The 27,137-nt window shown below is 38.3% G+C and overlaps 2 protein-coding genes across 2 annotated transcripts; both read left to right on the forward strand.

Moving 5' to 3' along the window:
* The first annotated feature begins 1,901 nt into the window (after nucleotides 1-1,901).
* Nucleotides 1,902-9,660, forward strand: LOC121948906 (butyrophilin subfamily 3 member A3-like). The gene is made up of 6 exons (XM_042494444.1): nucleotides 1,902-1,962; nucleotides 2,478-2,810; nucleotides 5,098-5,133; nucleotides 6,889-7,167; nucleotides 7,336-7,473; nucleotides 8,023-9,660. The coding sequence occupies exons 1-6, from the start codon at nucleotides 1,902-1,904 to the stop codon at nucleotides 8,124-8,126; spliced, it is 951 nt and encodes a 316-aa protein (XP_042350378.1). The 3' UTR covers nucleotides 8,127-9,660.
* A 1,226-nt stretch (nucleotides 9,661-10,886) lies between these two features.
* On the forward strand, nucleotides 10,887-24,983 carry LOC121948913 (V-set domain containing T-cell activation inhibitor 1-like). Its single transcript, XM_042494456.1, has 7 exons — nucleotides 10,887-10,940; nucleotides 11,997-12,108; nucleotides 17,216-17,524; nucleotides 20,508-20,543; nucleotides 21,908-22,186; nucleotides 22,345-22,482; nucleotides 24,220-24,983. The coding sequence occupies exons 1-7, from the start codon at nucleotides 10,887-10,889 to the stop codon at nucleotides 24,288-24,290; spliced, it is 999 nt and encodes a 332-aa protein (XP_042350390.1). The 3' UTR covers nucleotides 24,291-24,983.
* Nucleotides 24,984-27,137: the final 2,154 nt, after the last annotated feature.

The raw sequence follows: 27,137 nt of genomic DNA on the forward strand, positions 1-27,137 counted from the left end.
TTTGTTGCGTCCTTCTGTCAGCCCTAGAAGGTTTTTGTCGCCTGCAAACGTGAAAATGTAGCCGAGTTTATGGATTTACAGGCAGTGTAGAGCACAGATATTTAATCTAGGGCCCGCAGGCCAAATCTGGGCCCCCACAGAGGGCTGGGTGGTCCCCCAACAATCTTCTGATTCACAATAAAAATAAAGTGTTTCATACTGGGAAGTGTTTTAGTACTTTAGAGTGCATAAAACAGCATAAAAAATAGAGCTTGTTTATCAAAAGAAGCGCCCCCCCCCCCTCCTTGAAATGTCCTAATATCCCAGGAAGTGGGTTAACATCAGAGAAATTTCTCAAAATACTAGACATGTCCTCAAATCCTTGCTATGTCTTCAAATCATAGAAAGTCTTAAAACCATCCCATAGGCCTTTGCAGCAGTCTTGGTTTGAGTCCAGACTGTGGCACTTTGCTGCGTGTCTCCCCCTCTCTCCCCCTCTCTCTCCCACATTTCCTGTCGGTCTACAGCTGTTAATAAAGGCAAAATCCCAACAAAGTAATCGAAAAAATACATAACAATTAATAAATAAAATAAAACAAAATCCGAGAAATGTCCTGAGGTCCTTAAAACATATGGGGCTGCTGCGACTGGCCCCTGGACTCCTGTTATTTTGCAAAAGTGGCCCCAAAACAAAACAAGTTGAGTGTTTCAGGTTTAGAGGGAGAAGAGGAGGAGATCAGTTACTCAGAGATCGGACTCCAGGCCTGCTCTGAAATCCCTTCTTTATGCCGCCTTTGCATGTTTACACACCACCAAACAGCTTCGGCATCGTGAGATGAGAGACAGAGGAGGCATGCTGGGCGGGATGTAACACAGCAGTGCCGGCCTCCGTTGTGACGAATCACATCCATATTAGCAGTACTTTATAGACAGTAACAAAGGCATAACATGTCCCTCTCATATGGCTGCTGATTTCATCCTTTTTCTACTTTGTGGAAGTTTTCTGCTGGTGGTCTTCTTTGAGTTAGCTGCTAACTGCTATCAGCTGCTTTATAATCTCTAGCGATGGGTCACGTTCATAAAATGTCGTCAAATGTTACACCTTTGGCAAAGCAGCACAGCAGCATGAAATTCCCATCTTGAGAGGAGGCGTGTGTGTGTGTGCATTGCTGCAAAGAGCATGTAAGTGTTGTTCAGGCGTTCAAGTGGAGAGGGCGAGTCCCAGCATCATCCACTGACCCGTTTTTCCAGTTAGCAATCTGAAAAGGACTGGCTGTCAGGGGTTTCCATCAATCTCAGCATCCATTTTTCTTGAAATATTATGGCAACTGATGTGAGCGCCACCTGACAAAAGTCATACAGACCACCTTATACTGCCGATTGTTTCCTGACTGAAAGCAATATTGTTAATGCAGATGCTCTGTATTCCAGCTTGTCGTATCTCTCCTTTGTTTTAATGCATGAAGTGAACTGAGTTTAATGCCTGCAAACACACTGATGTCGCAGTTTAGGCCTGCATTTTAGTTACTTGCATTAGTCGGACCTCGGTTGATCTTTCCTGCTCATTTTACTCGACTGTTAAATTGGAAAACTCAATTTGAACTCAGTTTTTATTATTAATCCACATATAGGATTTATATTTGACCTAAATACAACAACAACATCTTCAACTTCAACTTCATCAACCTCCTCATCCCCAAAGTCCGCACCGTTATTGGCCGTTGTTCATTTCAGTTTTCTGCAGCCCACGACTGGAACCAACAACAGACGCTAAAACGCACCTCCTTCATCCCACTCTCATCTTTTAACAGTTTGGTGAAGGCAGCAGTTGCTGACTGTTGTTCATGCTTTTAGCCTATTTTATCTTTACGACCCTTATTGTATTCTTTTGTTTTTGTATTGATTTGTATGAATGTGTCTCGATGCTGCCTCTCGGCCAGGTCGTCATTGTAAATGAGAATTGGTTCTCAATCTACTCACCAGGTAAAATAAAGGGAAAAAAAACAATTTTGAAATTCTTGTCTGATGCAGACGTTTGAGTAACAGTTTGACTGACAGCTCTACAAAAGGGCAAGGAAGCCGTTTGTTTTCGTGCATGCCCACTGTATGTGACCGGTTGGCGTCTGGTTGCAGGTGGCTGCAGCTTGATCGGTTGTCTTGATGTGAACACCATTGAAATTTTTCAAGTTGCGATGCCCTAATGAATGAATGCGGTCAAGTTTCTGGTTGTTTACAGCTGCGTGCGGTGGGCATGCGTTGTTGGGAAACGCTTGAGTTGATATGCAGCAGTTTTCTATGAGGGGCCATGCATTTAAATGTAAATGTCACAGCTGCTCGTCTTCTTGAAATTGTGAGAAGCCCAAATCATGATCTTGATCATTCAATCAATGGTGCAGCTCTAATTCCAATACGAAAAATGTGTTCAGATATGTTTTTTATTGTCTGTCTGACCCGACTTAATAATAATTATTATTATTAAAATATGTTTCCTCTTTCAGGGTCAGGTGATGTCACAGTGATTTCCACAGAAGGGAGCGATGCTGTGTTACCGTGTTCGCTCGCCACCAAGGAGAACATCGAGTCAAAGCTGTTTGACTGGACAAAAGCTGCTCAGAAAGACGGCCTTCGGAAAGAGGTTTTCTATTATCGTAATGGGATCCAAAACAACGGGCAGAGTGAGGAGTTCAAAGGTCGAGTCTTTCATTTTCAAGATGAACTGAAGAACGGAAACGCCTCCATAATCATCAGAAATACAAAGATAAACGACACTGGAAACTACACCTGTGTTTTCCCAAAGCTTCAGGATCCTCAGACTAAACAGCTCATTGTTGGTGAGTGCTGTTTACGATCTACCGCTGTTCCCCGACTGTTGAACACCTCAGAGGAGTCTGAATACTGAGCAGTACTGCATCTTGGAGTTAGACCCCTCAACTGTTTCTCATCATTAACATAAACAGATTTTTTTTGGGCGGGCCTAAAACAATCCCCAACCCTGCTATATAAAATCTATGTTATTACTAACTAGAGGAGTAACAAAACACGTATTTGTACCAAACCGTCATGGTACAGGCACGTTCGGTTTGGTTCAGAGGTGTACCGCTGTCTGTAAAAATTAATAAAAATTCAGTGTTTCCCTCGAACATTATATCAGATACAATATAATTTCCCTGTAGAACAGGTCTTGACCGCGTTTTTGTTAAATAAATTAAAATGCTTATGGCTGTTTATCTAATTTATGCTTCAGTCTCGACTGCCTCGCTGTCAGTTAAGCTCTGCCTGCTAAGTGTTGTAGTGTTACGTACCACAAAAAAACCAAAAGAAGACATCTGAGATAGAAACAGTCCGGTGAGAGTACTGAGCTGTGTGTGAACTGATGGATGGCTCGCAGCGCAGTGACGGAGACGCACAATAGACGGGGTTTTTCCTCACAGCGCTAAAGTGCAGAAATAGTCAAATGTTCATCGGGGCAAAGTGACTTCTTCAGACTTCTACAGAAAACAACGTTTTAGTCTCAGTTTCAGTCAGACTTTAGATGGAAGTCTTTCTAAATACGACGATACATCCCTCCGTCTCTCATCCAGCTGCTGTCAGCTTTTATATACATTTATATATATTTTATCAGGGACGGATTTAGTGATTTTGGGGCCTCAGCCCTGAGTTCACCCACTCTCTAACTGGGAATGATGGTGGGCTTTTGGCAGCTGTAGAAGTCATGCTGTTCTCTAAACTCTCTGATGTACGACTGCAGGAAATGTGTTTTTAAAATTACACTTAAACACAGGACACACCAAGAGATGACAGACTTTGATCCAACTTTGCAGTCAGAGAGAAAATACTATTCCTGGCACTACAAAAATGAACTAATTAAGTAAGTCAATAAATAAATAAGCAAGCTCTGATCAATGCAGTATTTGAAAAATGAGATGGGAAATTATTTAAGTTTTCTGTATTGGCCGGTATTAGGAGTCTGGATGCGGGATCCTGCAGGAGACCAGCCTCATCCGGCCAGGCAGACAGCCCCCGTCACAGCTGACAAATGTGAAATTGTTATCAGTAAACTAAAAAAATCATTTTCTTAACTAATGACGAGCAGGTCTTTGCATTTTCCCCTTTAACTGAGAACCGAACTGAACTGAACTGAACTGTACCGTGACTTATACCGTGACTATATATATGTATACATAAATGTATGTATTTGTATTTGTATACACATTAATTGAGATCTCAGTATTTCTTTTCCTCCTCTACATGTCTTTTCTTTACGTATAAACTGTCTGCTTCTGCTGCTCGCTCTAACTGCAAACTAAAGTCGTGTTTACATCAAGAGATATTAAATGCATTTCCTTTCTTATAAAACATTGTAAAGCATTTTACAGTATTTTACAGTACATTTACAGTATATTTGCAGTATTTTACAACCAGCATTTTTTTGCATCCATGTTTACCTGTTTGTGTTCTGGAGGTCTTTCAGTCTTTAGGCAAAGTTAAGCTAAACTCTGCATTTTGTTAAACGTTTAAAATAGCATGTATATGGCATTTGATAATATCATGTTGCTGGGCCTCTGCTGATTTCCTCCCCCAGCCGGCTGCAGTTTGATATTTACTGCACAGACACGAGAGTGGTATCAATCTTCTTCTTCTCTTCTCTCCTTCTGCTTGCTTTCTGCAACAAAGCGAATAAGAAAACAAGAAACTGGTAAGTGGAGTGCTGTCTAATCAGTCCCACTTCATGTATTTAGTTTAGCTCCTTTCCCACTGCTCTTCATCACAGTCTGATGAAGAGCACGTAGCTGGAAATGTTACCTCGGTGGTGATAGACTGTGTGTAGACTTAGTTTTTTCTTCTCTTGTCCAGCACCTAGTTTCTTGTGTGGATGTGTGTGCTTATGTGAACTTTAGGATGATGGTTTAAACACGCAGCACCCTCACAGCATGCATGGTGTTGTGTGTGTGTGTGTGTGCGTGTGTGTGTGTGTGTGTGTGTGTGTGTGTGTGTGTCCGTCTGAGTTTGTGCTCCTGCTTGTGTTTTCCCTCGCTCCATTTTAAATGTTGAAACTACACCACTAAGGACATTTCACAAGTTCATGATATCACCCACAAATTCTCCTTTGTCTTTCAGTACCGATCCTTAGAGACCGCTCAGACGAAAACAAAGGTGATGTCAGTTATTTCTACACCTGTCACCTGTGCTACCACTCCTTCAGTCTCCTGTTGTTTGATCGGACATATTCAAAGCATTTTACTCACGTCCTTCCAAAAAACAATAAATCCCCCTGTAAACACTGTTTGTGAGTCATTGTTACAGAGGCTCATGTACAGCAGATCCTACCCAGAAGTTGAACTCCTTGACAATAAATATTTATAATCCATTTAATAATCCTATAATTATGACCACATGGTCTAATTTTGAGATGAAAAATATTTCTGTTGATCTGATGTCTTTTGGATCTTATCTATTTTTAAAGACAGATGAGGAGAAAATGTGCTGATTTTGATGGTGTTACTGATTTCTACAGTGTTAAAAGAGCAGAATAATGAAGCTATTGTGTCTAAATCTTTGAATAAATAATAATAGTAATAATACACAGTCTCTGGGTGACAGAGTTGTAGCACACACACACAATGTCGGTGCAGAAATAAGTGACATCATCAATCAAGACTGAGCAGTACGTTCTCCTGATCTGTCTTTACGGTTGGACTTTGTCTCTGAACGGTCCTTCGGACAAAAGTATTTACCACTATTTAACATTTCCTTCAACTGAAAGATAACGTTCTTGTAATTACAAAATGACTCCTTATTACTCAGTTTAACTGGACTCACATTTATATTCTGTTATCCTGACAACGTTCAGCATATTTTTATCATTTTTAACTCATAATTTTATCCATTTTGCACAGTTTGAACGTGTGCATGCTTACACTGTGCACATTGCTGTGAAGGACATGCTTTTTATCATAACTGTGATTTTAGCACGTTTTCTTGTTCATTGTGTTTATGTTTTTTTGCTGCTGCTGTTGAACGAGACTTTCCCCTGTGGGGATGATTTATCTGTCTGTCTCAACCTTTCTACCATTTACTGTATATAAAATGATTATCGGTAACATCATATTTCTCTGTAAAAACTGTTATTCATATTTAAATTTAGATCAACAGAACTAAACATTTTACTTAAATTAATTATTGAACTGTTAGCGTAAGTCCTACAGTGATGATTGTGTTTGATTAATCGCTTAATAGTTTTGTTTATAATTGTCAGAAAATAGTTTAAAAAAAATTATAATCGATTTGAATGTCTCCAGATGTCTGTTTTGTCTCAGTCAATCAATCAAATTATATTTATGCACCTTTCAAACAAATCGAATGTAATTCAAAGTGCTTTACTGTTTGATTGAAAAAAAAACAACAAAAATACAAAAAAGAACAATATATGAAATGAGCAAAAGAGCAAAAAAACCCACAACAATCATAAGATACTCACTTTACAAAGACATATAATCAAAGCAAAAATGTGTCGTACTTTTTATGAAAATTAACTGTGTAACTTATTCGTGCTATAGAAATGTTTTTCTTTGTTGTCATGTTTTGGTTCATTTTTTTCCTTATGTGAAAATATTAAATGTTTAGGCAGCACAGTGATGCATAAATAGGTCATAAACGAACCAACACTCTCCTCGTCCCTCTACAAAGAAATGGTTTCTTTGAGATTTAAAATAAAATCTGTCGGTGGTCATCAATTATCAAATTTGTCTGAAGGTAAAAGGCTTTGAAATATGATGTCCTATCAAACACTGCTGGGGTGTTTAGTTAAGACTCAGATTGTGCTTTTTTGTTTCTCTGTTCTTCTCTCTTAAACATGATGTGTTTCATTAAAACATATTTGTTGCTGTTTGGTTTATTCTGCATTCACAGCTGCAATTCGACAGCCGATCTTCAGGATAGTTCATGCCACAGATGATGGGGCGCTGCTGCAGTGTGACGTTCGAGGTGCTTTTCCAAAACCTCGTCTTCAGGTGCAGGACAGTTCTGGAAAGAATCTCTTTGCTGAGGAGCCGCAGCGGCCACACAGTGACGGACGCTACTACGTCACCCTCAACGCTACCGTGACCAAAACCGACCGCTACCGCTGCGTGGTCACACAGGAGGAGATCCACCACCAGACTCATGCAGAGACATTTGTGCACATCAGTGGTGAGATTTCTTTCTGGGAGATTAAGTGTCAAAATTAAATTTCAGCTGTTAGATTTCAAAGATTTTTATTCACTTTTGATTATAGTTTTGTTTAGTCAATGACCAGTCTGCAGTATGTGATGTGCACTTACAGTTTTGGTTACATTTGCTTTTTGTGACGTGTTTCAGGGAAAGTGTGTGAGGACTCGTCCGGCAAAGTGGCCATCGGATGGTTGTTTGGAAGTTTTGTTTTGGGAATTGTAGTTGTTGTTGCAGTTCAGGCTCTGCTTGCAGCTACAAAGATCATCACAATAAGCCGCAATAAAGGTACGTTTATACAACTGATTTGATCAACATATCTATGATGTGTAGACATCAACATCGCAGATACAGTGTGACTAACACGACTCTTTTTGTCTCCTTAGAAATGATCAGTTCTGTTGGTATTAACATGCAACCTCCAGCTCTAGTGTTGATTGATTCTACTAAAAGTAAATATAGCACAGTTGTAAATCTGTCACAGTTATCATGATCAACCAGTAACTTTCATTAAGCTCTTGCATTTGAGAAAGTCTTAGAAATTAAAACTAAATAAATACATAAATCAAAAGAGCTCTATATAATCCTTAATGTATTTTTTTGCCATTGAAGACAGTTAATCATTTATTAACTGACACTTTGGATCATTTCTCTCTGGTGTTCGACCTCAAGGTTCATCTGCGAAACACAAATTAATTCATGAGCTGACCAAAAACATTCAAGCTGTTCAATCTCCAGGATCAGCAGACTTTTAAAAGACCATACAGAAGTAGTTTTGGGTCCTGAATCCTTTCTGTTTACTACAAGAGTTGTAATATTTACTCTTCTTTGCTGCAGGATCTCGTCTGCTGTTAAACAGCTCACACAACCAGGAAAACGGTGCGTCGCACCTTGAAAATGGCAAAATTAAAGACTCTTCAGCGGACCCCCTGAACTCATAAGGCGATGTGAGTGACAAAGGGGGGGGGTGAGAAAGAGGGTGAGAAAGAGAGGGAGGGAGAAAGCATCTGTTTTTCTGAGAAATTATTGGATGTTTAGACCTGAAGAGAGAGAATATTTCTGCCGGCCCCTCACCTTTAGACAAACTTTAAAAGGCCAGTTTGAGGGTTCAGATTTGGTTTTGGGATTCAGGTTCTCAAATTTTTATTATATGGATCAGAATAATCAGGATTTTGAAAATCCATGAGTTGCCATCCAGGAGCAGCTAATCCTTTTTACTTTTGTGCCACTTTTTTTTTTTTAACTTTCTGTATTCAAGATTTGATCCAACCTCTAATAACTGGACTTTTACCAAAAGTGTCGCCCGGCTCTCGTCATCAGCGTGTTACTCGTATAGTTTCCCTTCCAGGTTGTGACCAGACTGATGCTGCTGGTCTCATATGATGGTGATTCAGGGTTGGGGACGGCATCAGGATCAGGTTTAGGGGTTGGGGTAGTAATGGTCAGGTAGTAAGAGGTACAGAATAGGTTTTAAAATAAATCTAAGCTAGATAAACAGCATTATAATCTACAGTCCCGCAAAGGACAAACAATTTAACACAATTTTTTTTTACCAAAGAGATGAAGATCAACACAACACAGACTGAAAACAGGTTGATAATGAGATAGAGTAGTTTTTTTAAAGGATCATGTTTTTGGTTCAAGCCCAAAGCCTTGAACCAAAAGTAGAAAACCCCTGCGTAATCCGGTGACCTGTGACACCAGCAGATCTTAGATTGGGCCATTGGCTTGCAGAAAAATCTTATCTCTAGGGTGTTTTAAAAATTAACTTAAAAAAAATCTACTTTTTAATTTATTGTTTATGTCAAGCGCTAGAAGTTGCTGTGAGTTGTAAATATGTATGTACTTGTAATGATCATTGTGAATATTTGATGAAAGATATCATTTATTATTTATATATATGTTCTGTTCTGCAGCTCTGGAGCCACATGTTGCTCTTGCGCTCCTCTCCAGTGACTCTGTGTGTGAAAAACTATGTGGAAATGAATGGCGGTTCTTTTTTTTTTTTTAACATTTTAGCAGTGGATTTCAAACGATAAAAAGGGAAAGTATCTGTGTTAAAAGTGAATTTTATATTGGATGGGCAGATTTGTCTGCTTTCAGCTCCAGTGCTGCAAAGGAAAGCACCAAAAAGCATCTCTGCAGAGTGGCCACCTTCTGGTGACACATATTGATGAATGCTCATGTAGACCTGTTGAGGGCTGGGGCGACGCGTCGACGTAATCGATGACACAAATACGTCGATTCATGTAATGTTTCACACAGCACGCGCCATGAGAGCTTGAGCTGTTAGATTTGAGGTTTGTTACTGTAACGAAGAGTTACTGTTTTTTTTAAGCGATTTGAATTTTATATGTTTGATTGCTAAATGTAGACTGCACTTCAGCCATTTTACTTGTGTGGAACAAGCTCTTGTATTCATTTTATTTTGGAGAGACTTTATATAAGACTGTAAAACACAGATTACCAGTTAAGAGTGAGCTATTTTTTGTTGGGGAATAAAAATGATTTATTAAAAAAAAAAGGAATTGAGTTATCTTTGTTTTGAAAGAAAAGTAGCATAAAGTATCCTCAAAGCGGAGTTTCTTTGGCACAAACATCTTGTTGGAAGAACTGATCACATTTAAGTGGTCAAAGGTCACTGTGACATTATGTCTGTTTTATTCTCATTAACACAAATATCTCAAGAACAACCTGAGGGAGTCTCCTCAAAGTTTGCAAAAAAACTAACTGAAAAGTATTTCAGCTGGTACTTATCCCAGGTCAAGTACCTGGACGTGTACAAGTATGTGAAGATCTGTCTCAGTTATTTGGTATTACTTGTAACTGCATTAACATTAAAATACTCAGTACGGACGGACTTGCTCCTCCTCGACTTTGGCAGCAGAATCAGTGCCAACTTAAATATGTTACTGTTAATGAAGCACGTGTGCATTTATTTAGGGCTACTGATCATCCCGTGACCTGACATGGGTAAGTGCTGTATATTTCTGTTTGCTCTCTCCTTACAGATATTATATTTGTTAATAGCTTTCATTAATAAAAAGTTATTTATTTTTTTGATAAAATGACATAATTCTTCTTTACCTTGAACTAGCATCAAGGTGTTAAACCACAGTTGGGTCAAAATGAACATTATTTACATTTTTATTTGCCTAAAACAGCTAAATTATATAAATTAACTAATAAATTAAAAATTATATATATATATATATATATATATATATTTTATATATATATATATATATATATATATATATATATATATATATATATAGTGAGTGGGTATAGAGTTGGTATTATTTTATAATTTTAAATATTATTTTTGGACTTTTTTTTGCCTTTATCTATAGTACTGTTCATTATATTTTGCGACAAGCCTGAAGATAAAGTGAGTGTGGGCGAACTCCTCTAACAGCTTTAGTTTTTTTTTTTTTTTTTTTTAAATGATCATAATTTAAATGCAACAATACATTGTGCAGACATATAGAGACTAGGGACATAATGGAAATGAGAGTACTGTTTGTATGGTCATTTCCTGTTTGTCATTTCCTGTTTGCCCAGTGGTCAAATATATATGTATATATCTATTACAGTGGAATCTATACGTATATGTTTTAATTCAAATCCAAAATGAAATAATTTTACTAAAGTGTTTTCATACACTTTGTCAGGAGAGAAAAGTCAAATGAATATAGAGGATGAGAGAGGAGGAGGGGGAATTGAATGAGAGGAGGGCGGTCGAGGGCAGAGATGTGAGAGCAGAAAAACACACACACACACACACACACACACAAAAGAGGAACTGAGAGACAAAAGAAATATTGTCTCACATTATTCATCATCATCACACACATACAACACAGATCATTTAACATGCAGCCCACTGACATGGTTTTAGAGCTATTTTTTGCCAGTTTTTGCTCTCCAAAAATCTTGCCAGCTCAGTGTTTGGACCTGGAGCCCAGCACAGTGAGGGCGGTGTTAAGGTCCTGCAGGTTGGACAGTGGACACAGGGTTATGCTGCATTCAGGTGGTGTCAGAAATGTTATAGTTTCTGAGTTTTGAAGTCCAAACTCCAACTTTGTTGTGTTCACTTGCTTTGAGGTTGAAAAGTGGGAACATCATGAAAGCTACAAGGAAGATGGGTTACTTTTATTACATTTTAATGCTAGTAGCGTTCAAACAAGAGGGTGATAGCTGTTTCCACTGTCTTTATATTTTTATTTTTTTTATATTTAATCTAGGTCATTTTACATAGACGTTAACATTGATACTATAATACACAAAACATATGATCAATATTCAATGTGTGCATTCATAAAAAAGATTCTTACCATTGACACAACATTGACTTTTACAAGCCATGTTTATGCATTTGTGACATCAAGTCGACAACTCCTGTTATAAAGTAGCATTGTCCTCAATATACTCAACTGGCATGCTTTAAAATTTAAAGTTTGCAGCTGCAGCTAAAAAATGCATATACAATTTATTTATTTATTGTCACTTGTTGACACTGTTTCTATGCTTTCCGCCTTTTCTGCAGCCCTGAAACGTCACGCAAACTCCGCAGCTTGGTTACGTCGATATTTCAACTGCAGCTGAGTGCTGCACGGGTCTGACTAAGAACCGGGCAAAGTCTGAGTCACAGTCTGAAGCAACAGTCTGAGTCACAAACTTCAGGGAACAGCCTCTGAAGGGAGAGTCCTGTATATTAGAGTTTGACACTAACGTGCGTTTTCTTTGCGTAAGCGCTCGAGAGATACCGACGCTTAGTTCACTTACAAACCGTCAGTTAGCTCAGTTAGTCGTTAGCTCGTGTGAACCTGCCGGGTTTGGGATTTGCAGCTCGGCAGGTCTTTGCGTTCAGTCTCGGTCTGCAGCTGACTCTGCAGGTCTGTGTATCTGGACACACACACGGTAAGAAAGACCTGTTTTTTCCCGGTGAGTCCGTAACAAAGCTAACGTTAGCTAACTAGCTTCTGCTGCAGCCAAACATCATCAGCCTGACCTTAAATAACCTCCGATTCAACATCAGCTTCCCAAATGTCCCCGTGTATTTCCCGCCGGCTCAAACTGTAAATATGCTTTCCCTGGTCGCTGAGAGGAGATAAACTGAGACCTAGGCGGTGCCTCAGGTGACAGGTAGCAGTGAAAAGGCTTGTAATTGTATTTGAGGGTCTCTGTCACAAACGCTGTTTGTTGTTTGTATGCGTTTCTAAAATCTTGTTTACATTTGGAAAGTAGTCGATCATACTTTACAGATGGTAACTCAAAAATAAAGGTAATATCCGCTGTTATCTTCATGAGCCCTGCATTATATCACCTGCTCTGTGCCTGAGACTAAAACTGCTTTTTCCTCCTTTTATCTGTTCAAATACCTTTGAAGAGTCAGAGCTACATAAAAACCTGCCAAAAAGTGATTACAGCTCCTATCTTGCCACTGAAAGGCTTTTTCCTCCTCAAAACGACCTGATTTCATTCATAATGATTATATTTGACAGATTATAGCTCACCTCGTCCCTTTAACCTGTGTACATATCTTTAAATGACCAATGCAACAAAAGAAATGCAATTTTTATTTTGCCAAAAATGATTGCAGCTGCTATCTTGTTTCTGGAAGGTCGTTTCTGCCTCAAAATGACTAGATTTAATTCTTAGGGGTTTTGCCTAAGAATTGCCTGATCAAACTATGAATTGCAAAGACGGGAGAACTGGGTGTCAAGAAACATTAAAGTTTCACAAAGACATACCTGTTCGACTGTTTGATTCATGTGCGAGCAGCTGAAGACGTGAATACTGGGCAATACAGCTTAAACTGACTGGCGTGCGCTCCCACGGCTGTAATCTCAGTTTACTGTGTCACTGTTAGTCATTTTACAGGCTGCTTGTGATCACTGTGGGCTCTTAGTGCTGTAAAAGGCTGGATTTGGCTCAACTGGGTGCATGTAAGTGCTGTAAGTTATGAGCACATTTTAATCCTTGAAAAGGCTGGTTATGATTACATTTTAATCCTTGAAAAGGCTGGTTATGATTACATTTTAATCCTTGAAAAGGCTGGTTATGATTACATTTTATGAAAGGGCTGGTTATGAGCACATTTAATCCTGGAAAAGGCTGGTTATGATTACATTTTAATCCTGGAAAAGGCTGGTTATTATTACATTTTAATCCTGGAAAAGGCTGGTTATGATTACATTGTATGATTATTACATTTTAATCCTGGTCCTGGTTATGATTACATTTTAATCCTGGTCCTGGTGGCTTGTTGTGGCTCAGCTGTGTCTGTGCTTTGACTGGCTGATGATCCAGCATCTCCTTTGACAAACCTGAACATGGCACCTGCAAAGTATAGATGCAATACTTTTATTATTTTATCAGCTGCATCAGGTCCATTAAAATGGTCTCAATAAGACTCCCAGTAATATATTTAAACATAAAATACTTTATATTCTAGGCATGACTGAATACTTTATGGTTACTGCAGTGCTCCAGCGTTGTAGCCAATAATGGAATAAAACTACCCCCCCCCCCCCCATTATTTCTATGATATTAGCATGTTTCTAGGATTAGGATGTTTCTAGTGTTTCATGATATTTCTAGGACTTTAGGACTTTTCTATGTTTTTAGGACAATTCTAATATTTAAGGATAACTGTAGGATTTTAAGATAGAAGTTTTTTTGTCATGTGCACAATAAAAACACAGTAGACCATACAATAAAATGTTTACTTTGCTTGTCCTCTTTACACTCACACACACTCACACTGACACACACACACACACACACACACACACACACACACACACACAAAACTTATTATAGCTAAAAAATTCAGGGGAACAAAAGTAAAAGTTTGAAAAGTGCTCTGTGCATCGGTGGGAGGGGTGAAGTGTGTGTGTGTGTGTGTGTGTGTGTGTGTGTGTAGCAGTGCTGATAGGATTGTTCAGGCATCTGATGGCCTGATGGTAGAGGCTGTGAGTCTTTATGTCTTTGATTTCACATATTTAAAGATGTTTATAGGATTTTAGGATGGTTACAGGATTTTAAGAAATTACTTGGATATTAGGACATCTCTAGGATTTTAGGAAATTAGCTTAGCTTGGTGTTAGGCATCCTAAACTGGCCCTTTTTTGATAAACAAGCTCTATTTTTATGCTGTTTTATGCACTCTGGTACCTTATGGATACTTTAAGTACAAAAGTAATTCCCAGTATGAATCCCTTTATTTTTCATTGGATTTTAGGAAATGGCTGGGGGCACGCTTGGCACTCTATCAGGGGCTTGATTTGGCACTAAGGCTGTAAGCTATGTGCATTAAAAAGCACAAAATTGAGCTTGTTTATAGAAAAGTTTTCCTGGGTGAAGATCCGCTCAGGTTTGGTCAGTTTTTGGCCTCCAAATGTCTGCAAACCCTAAAAAAGATCCTCATATAGCTTTGAATAAATCCATGAGACGTGCAGCCCGAAACAAAAACCCGACCAACCAGCGTCTCTTCCTGCGCCTGTATGTAATTGCTCTAATTCATTAAGTAAAATTATATTATAAGATACCAGTGGTGGAGGAAGTGTTCAGATCTTTTACTTAGGTAACATTACCACATTGTAAAAATACTACATTACTCTAAACTCTTACACAAAGTACAAAAGTATTAGCATCAAAATGTACTTAAAGTACAAATAGTTATAGTAGATGATGCAGAACTACCAATTTCAATTTTTCCTTCACATAAATATTACTGTATTATATAATCATTGATGCATCAATATCAATAACACCAACTACAATCTGTTTTTTCTATGGCCTGATAAAATTCATTAACATCTGTTAACATAAGCTACTCTCTCATGTGACGTCGAAAGATTAGAGAATCTGAGTCGGGAAATCGTTCCCCTGATTACACTTATAAATCAGTGAAGCTACACTGATGAAAGATACGTAGGTAAATGTGTCTGTGTATCTCCGGTCACATGAGCAGCAGCGAACATTAAAGGCAGTTCAGGACCTGACGGCAGCATACAGCAGAGACAGGGGCGGAGACCGTTCATAGCTTGCATACCTTTGGTGGGCGTTGTGCAGCGTAGTGCCCTCCCCCTCTTTCAAACAGGAACTACTTGGAAAATGTTTCAGCAGCGTTATGCAGTCAGCTCCGGGGGAAGCCCTTTGGTCTCTGCACACACAGATGTCCTCTTGGCAACCAGCACAGCAGATGACAGAAACACCGTGCGGTTAGCGCAGATGTGTGGGTGTGCAGTGAAGCCAAGTCAGCCACTGTTCGGGCTGCAGCAGGTCATGTGCTTTCAGATGGGGGGATTTTGGGAATAAACTAGGACATGGGAATATTTACAGGAACGACCTTGCAGTTAGGGATGGGTACTGAGGCCTGGTGTTAATTGGGCCCCGGGGCTGAATTGCTAAAAACTGGTGTATTGATAAGCTCTGAAATTCTGTTTTCAGTATTGGACATTTAAAGAAAACATCAACTATTTGTTTATTTGGGTTACAAATAAATGATCTTTCACAGTCTTTCTCTCATCAACTCTGTCATTTACAACAACATTAAATCATTCGTCTGTGAGCTATTTTTGCTCTTCGGTCCAGACGAGAGCTCTGTGTGTTCGAGTCTGCAGCCTGCTGCATGTGTGCGGGGCAAGATCAACTCTGAGTCACACACACACACACACACACACACACACACACACACACACACACACACACACACACACACACACACACACACACACACACACACACACACACACACACACACACACACACACACTGTGTCTCGCCTGTACACAGCAGCCCTGCTCTCTGTGAGTGTTTGTTTTGTAGCCTACATCTCAGGAGTTGCTGTCGTCACTGCTTTTACTCTTTTACATCTAAGAGTGAAAACACACAGTCATTCAGCACATCCCCTCAGCACATCACAGGTGGAAAAATGCACCTTTTTTCTGCTTTGCTCATAGTTCATCTCCTGTTATGTTAGCTCAGCCACCTCAGGTACATCAGAGTCAGATGGTAATTTGTTTAAAACGATGCTTTTGCAGAATGTTAACTTATATGCTATTTTTACATACAGTACTGTGCCAAACTCTTAGGCCTCCTAAAACTTTATTTTAGCAAAGTTATTAAGATCATAACTTAAATATTTAGACGATTTCTCAGTTTATGTCTTTGTTAAAACACATACAGGAAATATGTATACAGTATTAAAAATGCAAATATTTCAGAATAAAACAACTTCAACAGGCTAAAGGGACAAGTATTTAAGTCTTAAACTCTCTTGGGCAGACAATATGAGGTTTACAATACTGATCTTCATTTTTAGCCCATTACAAATTACAGCCCTACCACTGAGAGGAGAAACACTGACATAAAGTCTATTCTATTCTATTCTATTCTATTCTGTATATAAACATTTATATGCTATTATATGAGATGTAGCCTTACAAATTACTGCATTGTAATTTTTAGCCCATTACAAATTACAGCCCTACCGCTGAGAGGAGAAACACTGACATAAAGTCTATTCTATTCTATTCTGTTCTATTCTGTTCGCAGAATTAAGAAACACTGCTCTCTCATGAAATAAGATAATATAAAATGATATTTAGAAATGTAAAGTCATGAATCTCTCCTCTCCTCCAGTCCTCACCCCTCTCAGTACCAGTGTGAGTTTGGACAGCGGTACCAAAGTCCTCCCCATGGATTTGGTCATGGTGCCTCCTGTTCCTATCTTACTCAATATACAGATTAATAATTAATTATTAAATTATGAATGAAATTTGGTGTAATGTTAATAGTTACGGTTGATGACAGACCTGCTGGAAATTAGCATAAAAGGTCTAAAGACAACAGCTCTCTTAAAGCTGTTGCGTCAACAGAGTATCTTTTATAAAAAATATAATCTTAAATATACTCAAATTATGCCGGCATGAAAAAAAATGTTCTAATGTGTTTTCTGATTCTCTGCCTGACCTTTCTCTATATAAACATAATAAGTAAAATATGTTTTGTCTTTCAGGACGACTTGTCGTCAAAGAAGGGAGTGATGCTGTGTTACTTTTCTCCCTCGAGAACAAGCAGAGTATTGAAGCAGCGCTCTTCGACTGGAGGAAAGCTGCCCACAAAAATACTGGTCGTCAGGAGGTGTTCCTGTACAATGCGGGCAGCCAATACAACAACGGGCGCTCAGGTCAGAGCGAGCGGTTCAAAGGTCGAGTGTCTCATTTCCCTGAAGAGCTGAAGAACGGTAACGCCTCCATAATCATCAAAAATACGGAGATAGGTGACACTGGAAACTACACCTGCATTAACACTGAGCTTGTGGTCGGTGAGTACGTTTATAAAACGTTCTCTTGCTGCCATTTTGGTTTTGACCCCGAACTGCTCTTTTTTGCTCATTCAGCTTAATGTTTAAATCCCTGAAAATGAGTAACACCTTCAAAGTTTGACATTAAAGTCCAGGTAAAGCAGAACCAGTGTTTTATTTCTGCACACATTATAAATATTAGAAGATACTCATTAAAAAATGTTTAAGACCTGGAATTGTCTAGTACTACATTGTGTTGTTAGACTGTTTTCACCATTTTTGTTTCGACGATTTTTTGGGGAAATCAGTGCTTAACGACACACTGGAACAATTTTATCATGACACCTCCCCTACTTTATAAAAACGGCGTTACTGTAAACGTCAGAGTTAGTAGGCTGGGACAGTATTTCATACCTTACTGAAATTTACCATGGTACAGTGTTGGGAGTAACGCATTACAGAAGTAACAGTTACAGTATGTATTATTTTTGCTGTAACGCAGTAAATGCATTACTCATATTACACTTGCTACAATCTCATATAACGCATTTTAACCCAAAATTATTAAAAAAAAAAAAAAATAAAAAAAAAGTCACAGACATCGCGAGACATTCCGGCACCGGAAATAATCGCGCGAGATTTTCCTGTCGCTGGAGTTCGGCGGTTGAGATGTTTGCAGAGACGAATTACACGTTTCCGAAATGCACATCCTGCTTTTATCATTTTCAGCCCGTCAGAGGAAAGCACAAGATCATAATAGTAAACGGTTATCTTTGTGCGACACTGTGGGAACTCTCTACATCGGGAAAGAGCACCTGTTAACTCGGAGAAACACCTGCACACCTGCACAGGTGCTAGCACGAAGTAGCACGAAGCTAGCACGAAGTAGCACGAAGCTAGCAGCTAAAGAGTGCGGGGGACGAGACGAAGCGACAGAAACGAAGTTTGTCTCGGTTTGTTTCGCTGCTTGAACCTCGACACGCGAAGACACTGTTCAAAGTGTGTTGTTGAAGATGTGCAACATCTGTCCTCAGTACAAGGTGAGCTAACGTTGCCATGGAGACTGGTTCATGTCCTCAGGGGTTTCCTGTGTACTACTCTTTTTTTCTCCTTTAAACTTTATTTGTAATCAAAAACTGGCTTTTACATTAATGAATAGGTACATCAAGTAAAATTACAGACTAAATGTCGTTTCATGAAATAAACAACAAAAATACACCAGTATCAAAAGAAATAAATTTAAAAAACAAGGAGAAAATAAAAACAGTCAGAGATCTAGTCAGGAACTAAGATATGAATCAAACTATTCATATGCAGGACTTGTTTAATCCTAATATATTTCAGTACTTTTAGAAACGTAGCTCGTAGTTTTATTCCACTAAAATATTATTTAACAAGTACAAGACGCTAGGACTCAGAACAGAGCCTAAGTACTGAATATAAGTTTATATTCAGTTTGATTTGTTTAAAATGAGACACAAATTGTGGGGGAATTGAACAGCAAAATGAGCAACATTTAGCCGCATGGCATTGTTTAAAATTAACGTTAAACTATGACAGCACCAGTATTAAATTATATTAGCATTATATCAGACATACTCTTTAGCTAACATTAGCCTACATGCTCTGCAAAACCAACTGTTTCCCCAACAACTGTATAAAATAAAATACATCCAGGCTTAGAAAAAAAAGAGATGCATAAAAAAAAATAAAGGCCAAAAACAACAACGTTAAATAATTACACTGTGACAATAAGACAGTTTATGCTTTACTATTTAATGTAAGCTGATAATTTAAGACAGATCATGACATGCTTTTATCTTTGGACATTTATGTACTGGAAAGAATTAAAATAATTAACATTAAAGTTACTAAATCAACAATTAATACAGTAAGCCTTCACAAAACTCAAGCTAAGTTTTCATTCAGTTACATTAATGTCCCCAATATTTGTGTCTCATTTTAAACAAATTAAATTTAATTCATATTCTGTACTTTCGGTCTGTTCACAGTCCATCTTCAACATGTGAATTCAAAGCCCAAATCCAACAGCCAAATATAGAAATATGTATTAAGTATCAATGATAAAAGCAGCTGAACCAGAAATGCTCAGTCTCCTGTCCTTAGCCTCCTTCCCACTGCACAAAAAACCCGCTGACATTTGGCTTTTTAATGCGATGGGGATGCGTTCGATGCAGTAGACACAGGTTTTTATCACCTTCGGCTCTGATCGGCATTGATGGGAATGCAACACCCGGGTGAACACGGTAATTGTGTCTCCTGAATCAGTGAGATGCAAGGAGGGACTGTAACTAAAAAAAACCCTTAACCTCCTGGCTCAAACACTGACTCATATCAAATATATGTGCAGCGACTTTTTTCTCCGGTCTCCTGCCTGTCTGTGAGGTCACACTGACACACCAGCAACCGTCTCCAACACAAACACAAATGCTGAAAGAAAGGCAGGCTCGTGTGCTGGGGCAATGAGTTCACTGGCAAGTGGAAATGAAGCCAATCATGCATGTTTAGAGGGTTTTCCCGTGTTTGGAAACTATATCCATACACTTTATTTGTAGGGGAAAGGGGTGTCACTTCAGCAGCTTGTGTTCTTCTCTTCTGTCTCATTCAGTGCATCGCTGCATGTCCTTCTTTCAGTTTAAATATCTGCTGGCTGTAGCTTCATATTTACTGCATTACATGAGAGTGATGTCAATCCTCTTCTTTCCTCTCCTGTTTTTCATGCGACAAAGTGAATAAACGAACAGGAAATTGGTAAGTGGGGCGCTGCCTTGTTAATCCCACCTCATCCTTTTAGTTACAGGAAGAAAGTCTGAACATGCAGCTCCCTCATGATGCGTGCTGCCTTTTGTGCTTGTGTCTGTGGGAATTTGTGCATCTGCTCGTGTTTTTCCTGCTCAGTTTTAGATGTTGAGACTGCATCACGAGGACCATTTCATTAGTTCTTGATATAACTCAAAAATTAATGTTCTTCTTTGTCTTACAGAGCCCATCCTAAGAGACAGATCAGGAAAAAACAAAGGTGATGATGTCAGCTGTTTCTGCTCCTGTGACGTGTGCCGCAATCATTTCAAGCATTTTATTCACCTCCTTCCAAAAATAGAAAGAAGGAAAAAAAGGCAATTAATCACCACTATAAACACCATTTCCGAATCATCGCTGCAGAGGCCATATACAGCAGATCCTGTCCAGAAGTCCTGGACAATAAAAATAACAAAAATTAAAAAAGTGAAAAAATAAAATTTAATTTGAGATAAAATGTCTGTTAGAGCTCATCTGTTTTAAAAGACAGACGAGGGAAAATCAATCCGATTTGGATGATGTTACTGATTTCTACAGTGTTAAAAGAACAATATTAAAGGTGAAGGAATTGCGTCTGAATCTTTGAAATAATAAAAATCTGCAGCCGCTGGGTGACAGACAAACAATGCAGGCGTAGAAATAAGTGACATCATCAAACACGACTGACTGCGGTTTTCTCCTGATTTGTGTTTGAGGATTTAAACGGCTAAAATGACCTTCAACTGATCAATGCTTTAGTTGTAATTACAAGACACTTAACACATAACACAATTTTTTGTCTGTGATAAAATTAATCCTTTATTCACGTTTTAATTTGCTTAAAGTTAACATTAAACGTACACAATTTACACAAAAAAGTGTGAGGCTCCAGCTAATGATTCCATTATCGATTCATTTCTTGATTATTTATGATTTAGTGTCAGCTGTCTTCAGACGTCTGTCTTGTTTCGTCCAACAACCTAAATTCAGATATATTCAGAGCTACAAGATAAAGAGAAGCAGGTAATGATCGTTTTTGAGAAGGTTGAACCAAAATATTTGTTTGATAAATGACAAAACATTGTTGGTTATCAAAATTGTTTATTGTATTTTGATTAATCTTCAGGAAATTGTTTATCTTTTCAGCACCACATCATTTTTAAAAAAAAGTTTTTTTGGGGCTTTTATGGCCTTTATTTGATAAGACAGCTGGAGATATGAAAGGAAATCGGGATGAAATTATGATAACATCGGGAGAATTATGATAACATGCAGCAAAGTGCTGACATTCGGACTTGAACCCGGACATTTAGCCTCTGAACACGGGGTGCACGCTCTACCAACTGAGCCACCTTTAGCACTGCAGACTCATGAGAAATGGCACTTTTAGTGATCACTCCTTTCTTAATTTCTCAGAAGAGGTAAAACTGTTAAAATGTGTCTTTTCAAACAAAGCTGGTGTGTACATTTAAAGTTCACTTTATGCTTTTTATTCTCTCTGTTAAACACATTATATTCCACAGTGAAACACGCAGCAGCATCCCATCGTTCTCCATCAGTCCACTGCACCGCAGTCCTTCATCAGCTTTTGTACTGTTTTCACAGCTGCGACTCCAAAGCCACGCATCAGGACGCTGGATGCTACAGACGACAGGGTGTTGCTTCAGTGTGAAGTCCGAGGTGCTTCTCCAAAACCTCGTCTTCAGTGGCAGGACAGCGCTGGAAACAAACTTCCTGCTGAGGAGCCGCAGGTTTCCTACAGAGAGGACCACGACTCCATCACCCTCAACATTAACGTGACCAAGAGCGACCGCTACCGCTGTGTGATCACACAGGACGAGATCCACCATCAGACTCACGAGGAGACATTAGTGCACTTCAGTGGTGAGGTTTTTTTCTGGAGTTTAAATTGTTAAATAATTATAGTTTAATAGTTTTCAAAGATTTTCATACATCTTTAATCGTTGTTTTGTGTAGTTAAATGCAGTATAATATGCAGTTACATTTTGAGTGTTGCATTTGCTTTTTGTGATGTGTTTCAGGGAAAGTGTGCGAGGACTCATCCAGAAAAGTGGCATTCGAATGGCTGTTTGGAAGTTTTGTTTTTGGAGTTATCTTTCTCGCTACAGTTCTAGCTCTGCTTACAGCTGCAAATCGCATCAAAATCCTCCACAATAAAGGTAAGTTCATTTAATTGATTTGATCAACACCTCTGTAACGTGTAGACGTGGCCGTGGTTACGCTCGCTGATGCATCACATCGTAACTCGCTGTGATCACATATTGACGTGTGTGCAAGGGTTGATAAACTGAACATCAGCTGATTATTTACTGTTTTTGAACATTTTGTAGTTTGAGAATGTGAGCTTTCACACAGTCATTGAAGTAGCAGAGAAAAGGCTTCATTTGATCGTACAGTGGGTTTCAGGCAGACGTTTATCTTAACTCGGTTTGTAGTCAGTAGGGGTGTAAGGATCCGTCGGTCTGGATTGATGTATTTATTCAGTGATAAATGATTCAAAGTGTAAACATTGATCATTATCTTTTGGATGCGCCTTCATCTGAAGACGGCCTGTGTCATCATCACACAGCGGCAGGAAGATTATAGCGAGCAGCATCATCAGTGTCGAAATCATTTTTTTTGGAGAAACTGCGGGTCAGCAGACAGAGCACGTCTTGTAAACGAACGCGGTACTCTGAAACATCACGCCGCTGCTGGGCATCTCTTTTTGACAACTTTACAGCGACATTAGCTCCTCTGTTTCGATCATTTAAGGCTGAAAAATCATACATGCAGACTGAATTCATCCGTGCTGTTTTGTCAGGAGCATGATGTATATGTGAGGGAAACACGACTTAGAGAAGACAGTTGCTCTGTTTATGCCCTCTGCTGTTATTTTTGAGGCCTGTTTTATACTTTTGTGAAATGATATTGTTGTTCATACACGTTTGATGTTCTGCTGGGAGAAGTTTGCCATCAGGGCTTTAAGTCAGATATCCTTGAAGTTTTAGGAAAAAGATCCTGGTCTGAGTTCAAATGAAAATGTTTTTTTTCTGAAAGGGTTTTCTTACAGAATAAACCAGTTGTGTTTACAGTTATTTAGATGTTGGTTTTATGTTTTTTTGGCCAAAAGCAAAAGAAAGGAGGGTGGCAGCTTCTTCTGTAACCGACTGTGTTAAATGAGCAGATAATAACAGCTCTTATCGATCTCCGGCCACTAAATTGAATTGAATTGAAATCGTATCGTGGCAGACTTTGTGATATCTGCAAATATTGTATCGTCCAAAGAATTGATTTAATATCTTATTGTCATGAAACCAGTGATTGCATGTGCATGTGTGATCACCACAAGCATCAAACACGCTGCAGTTTGGCGAGGCCGCCATCACTGACACACGCTGTGTGAAACGGACCTAACACCGCCCAGACCTTGTGTACATTTTGACATTTTGAGTAACACCCTTTCTGCAGTGACCACGATATCCTTTAGTTGAAGTCCTGTTGTCTCTCTTTGGCTGACTGAGATTAAAAGACGCTTGTGTTTGCTTAAAGAAAAAAGTCAAAAATACATTTTTTTGTTTGTTTTCCACGTGCTTTACACTGCTTGCAAAACTAAAAATGAAAATAAAGCTGTATTGGCAGATTTACTGTAGTAAACAAAAATGCAAAAAATAATAGGCGACAGGATGAAACGTAAAGCTGCACAGATTCTAAAGAGCTTTCCAGGCAGCCACACCACCAGGCTGCACATTTCCCGTTTCTCAACTCGAAGACCTGCAGGGTTCACACAGACTCAAAACAATTATTAAACTCACAGCGCACATTCAAAAATGCAGATCTAAATACATTAATGAAAAAGAGTAAATATAAGTGAGGAAGTGGCTCTTACACTAATTCTCTTTAATTCTTTGCTGCAGGTTCTCCGCTGCAGGACATCGGCCTGTGCAAAAACCGTTTGAGCGAACAGGGAAACTGCTCGTGTGAGTAGATCCTTCACAGCACTTGCAAGGAGTTAAGGATTGAGTGTGCGTGTGTGAATTGACGAAAGACATTAAGGTACGTCGACAACTTAACAACCGACAGCTTCCGAAAGAGTCAATGTCTCTCTGACAGATCAACAAAGACTGACAGTTTTCCAAAGGTGTATTTATTATAGAAAATTAAGATCTGTCGATTTAGATCTGGATACATTTCTGAACGCTGTATGTTGCTTTTATTGTTTTTTGTGTTGACCTTTTTTTCTTTATTATCATCTTTACCATCTCATCTGTGTGTCTAATTTATATTTTCTGTCACATTCTTGGTTAAAAAGTGAGAATGTAACACTTCACTAAAAACTGAAGGGACTTAGGCTTTTTAAATGTACATATCAATTAATTATTTAATTAAAAATTAATGAAGTAGCTCAAATCAAAAGGGACAGAAAGGCGAATAGTGAGTTGACGTGTCAGATCAGCAGATCTCGGTTCTTATCATGTGTCGCCTAAAAACTTTTACATTCTCACCATGTTAAAGGCATTTGAGCTTTTCAAAAGTGTTGTGTAAGAAAATAGTGTGTTTTCATATGTGTGTGTAAATTATTTATTTAAAAAAAAAAACGCACTTCAGGGAAGCACTGCTCATTAGATTTTGTGTATTTTTTAAGTGAATGCCACTGTATTTTGTCGTGCAACCCTTTGCTGTACAGTAAAAATAAATATGTTTATATATTTCTATATATAATTGTCCTTAAATGGTGTGAATGGATGATTTTAATTCAGGAGAAGAACTGACAGCGATTACACTGCCATGGTCTGATTAAACACTGGTTTATGATACTAAAGAATGCAAAAACAAATGTAAAGCATTGAACATATTTTAGAACAATTCAAAGAAAAGTCATTGCTTCAACTAAAATACAGTTAATCAATACACCATGGCTTCTTTAGACAGCATACAATAATTGCCATTTTTGTGACGTTTTCATGCTGTTTTGGGTGACATACTCCAGTATGACTTTTTTAAGTTCTTTTGGACGCAGTAAAGTTCGTCTTTTTTATGCTATTTTAGACAACATGTCACAGCAGGAGTTTGATGTTTTGGAAAACAGACTATAGCATGACTTTTCATGCAATTTCGGATGACAAACTATAGTCTAACATTTTTATGCTATTTTGGACGACATAGAACAGTATGGCTTTTATGTAATGTTCGACGGCAGCTGTTAATGTGACATCAATTGATTTTGGATGACATGCTATTATGACGTTTTCATGCTTTTTTGGATGATGATCTTAAGTGTGAATTTTGTGTACTATTTTGGACGACATGCTATAGTATGACATTTTTATGGTATTATGGATGACATATTATAGAATGATTTATTCATGATGTTTTAGATGACACTGTAATTTTTTATTGCTATTTTAGATGATAAACTATACCACGACCTATTTATACTATTTTGGGCAACATACTATTGTATTAATTTTTTTGTGCTAATTTGGATGACATACTGTTGTATGACTTTTTTTATGCTATTTTTGAAGACTTAGTGTAATTTATTCTATTTTTTGGCCAGAACATAACATAGTATGACTTTTTTATGATCCTTTGGATGATGTTCTATAGTATGACATTTTCCTGCCAATTTGCATGACATGAAATTGTATGAAATGTTTATGCTGTTTTGGACAAAATACTAGAGTGACTTTATGCTATTAAGGGGGAGAAATACTATAGTATGACAATTTTAAGCAACTCTGGATGACAGTGTAGAATTAATTTTTTATGATATTTTGGATGACATACATATAAAGTATAGTGTTGTTGGAAATGTGAAAGAAGCGTCATACTACAGTATTTAGTCAAAAATCTGTCCAAAACGTCACAGTACAGTATGTCTTCAAAATTCGGACTAAAACATCATACTATAGTATCTTGTCAAAAATCTGACCAAAACGTTATACTAGAGCAGGTCGTCAAACATTTGACAAAAATCTGACCAAAACGTCAAATCATAGTATGTCATCAAAAATCAGACCAAAATGTCATACTATAGCATGTCGTCAAAAATCTGACCAGAACTTCATACGGTTGTATGTCATTAAAAGTCTGACCTAAATATTATATTATAGCACGTCGTCAAAAGTTGGCAAAAATCAGACTAAAATGTGAAATTATGTAATGTCCTCAAAAATCTGCCCAAAACGTCAAATCATAGCATGTCATCAAAACTAGTTTGTAGTTAAACATCTGAGCAAAACTTCATATTATAGGATGTCGTCAACCACCTTTTTTTTTAAAGATTATTTTTTGGGGGATTTTCCCCTTTATCGACAGGACAGTTTTTAGAGAGACAGGAAAGGTGGGAGAGAGAAGGGGGAATGACACGCAGCAAAGGAACATGGGCCGCTGCAGAGGCCTCGGCGATATGAGGCGAACACACTGCCTGGTGAGCTAGAGGTCGCCCCAATGTCATCAACAATCTGACCAAAACATCACACATTAACAGTGTAGTGACATAAAACAGCATGACCAGAAATATATGACATGCTGAAAAAACAGCTGAAATGCAGTTACTATACCATGGCGAAAAATGTCAAAATATGACGTCCGAAAAACAGCTACTTCATGCAGTTTTCAGCTGTTTTTGGGACGTTATTTTTTGACATTTATCGCCATACTATAGTATTGCTTTTTGGTTCATTTTTTCAGCATTTCATAATATGCTGTTTTTGGAGGTTTTTTGCAACATTCTATGCCATGGCGTGTCTCGGCACAGTATTTCATGTGGTTTAAAGTGGTTGTCAGCAGTTTTTTGAAAATGGCATTTTTTGACATTTTTGCCATACTA

The sequence above is a fragment of the Plectropomus leopardus genome, chromosome 2, assembly GCF_008729295.1.
Source record: "Plectropomus leopardus isolate mb chromosome 2, YSFRI_Pleo_2.0, whole genome shotgun sequence".
In the NCBI taxonomy this organism is placed as follows: Eukaryota; Metazoa; Chordata; class Actinopteri; order Perciformes; family Serranidae; genus Plectropomus; species Plectropomus leopardus.

What these genes read in the sequence shown, in the direction of transcription:
- LOC121948906 (XM_042494444.1), top strand. Translation starts at nt 1,902, where the DNA reads ATGCTGCCTCTCGGCCAGGTCGTCATTGTAAATGAGAATTGGTTCTCA. An exon ending in GACTAAACAGCTCATTGTTG is followed by an intron (nt 2,811 to 5,097) that starts GTGAGTGCTGTT and finishes TTTGTCTTTCAG; the next exon opens with TACCGATCCTTAGAGACCGC. An exon ending in CACAATAAGCCGCAATAAAG is followed by an intron (nt 7,474 to 8,022) that starts GTACGTTTATAC and finishes TCTTTGCTGCAG; the next exon opens with GATCTCGTCTGCTGTTAAAC.
- LOC121948913 (XM_042494456.1), top strand. Translation starts at nt 10,887, where the DNA reads ATGAGAGAGGAGGAGGGGGAATTGAATGAGAGGAGGGCGGTCGAGGGC. An exon ending in TGTATCTGGACACACACACG is followed by an intron (nt 12,109 to 17,215) that starts GTAAGAAAGACC and finishes TTTGTCTTTCAG; the next exon opens with GACGACTTGTCGTCAAAGAA. An exon ending in GACATTAGTGCACTTCAGTG is followed by an intron (nt 22,187 to 22,344) that starts GTGAGGTTTTTT and finishes GATGTGTTTCAG; the next exon opens with GGAAAGTGTGCGAGGACTCA.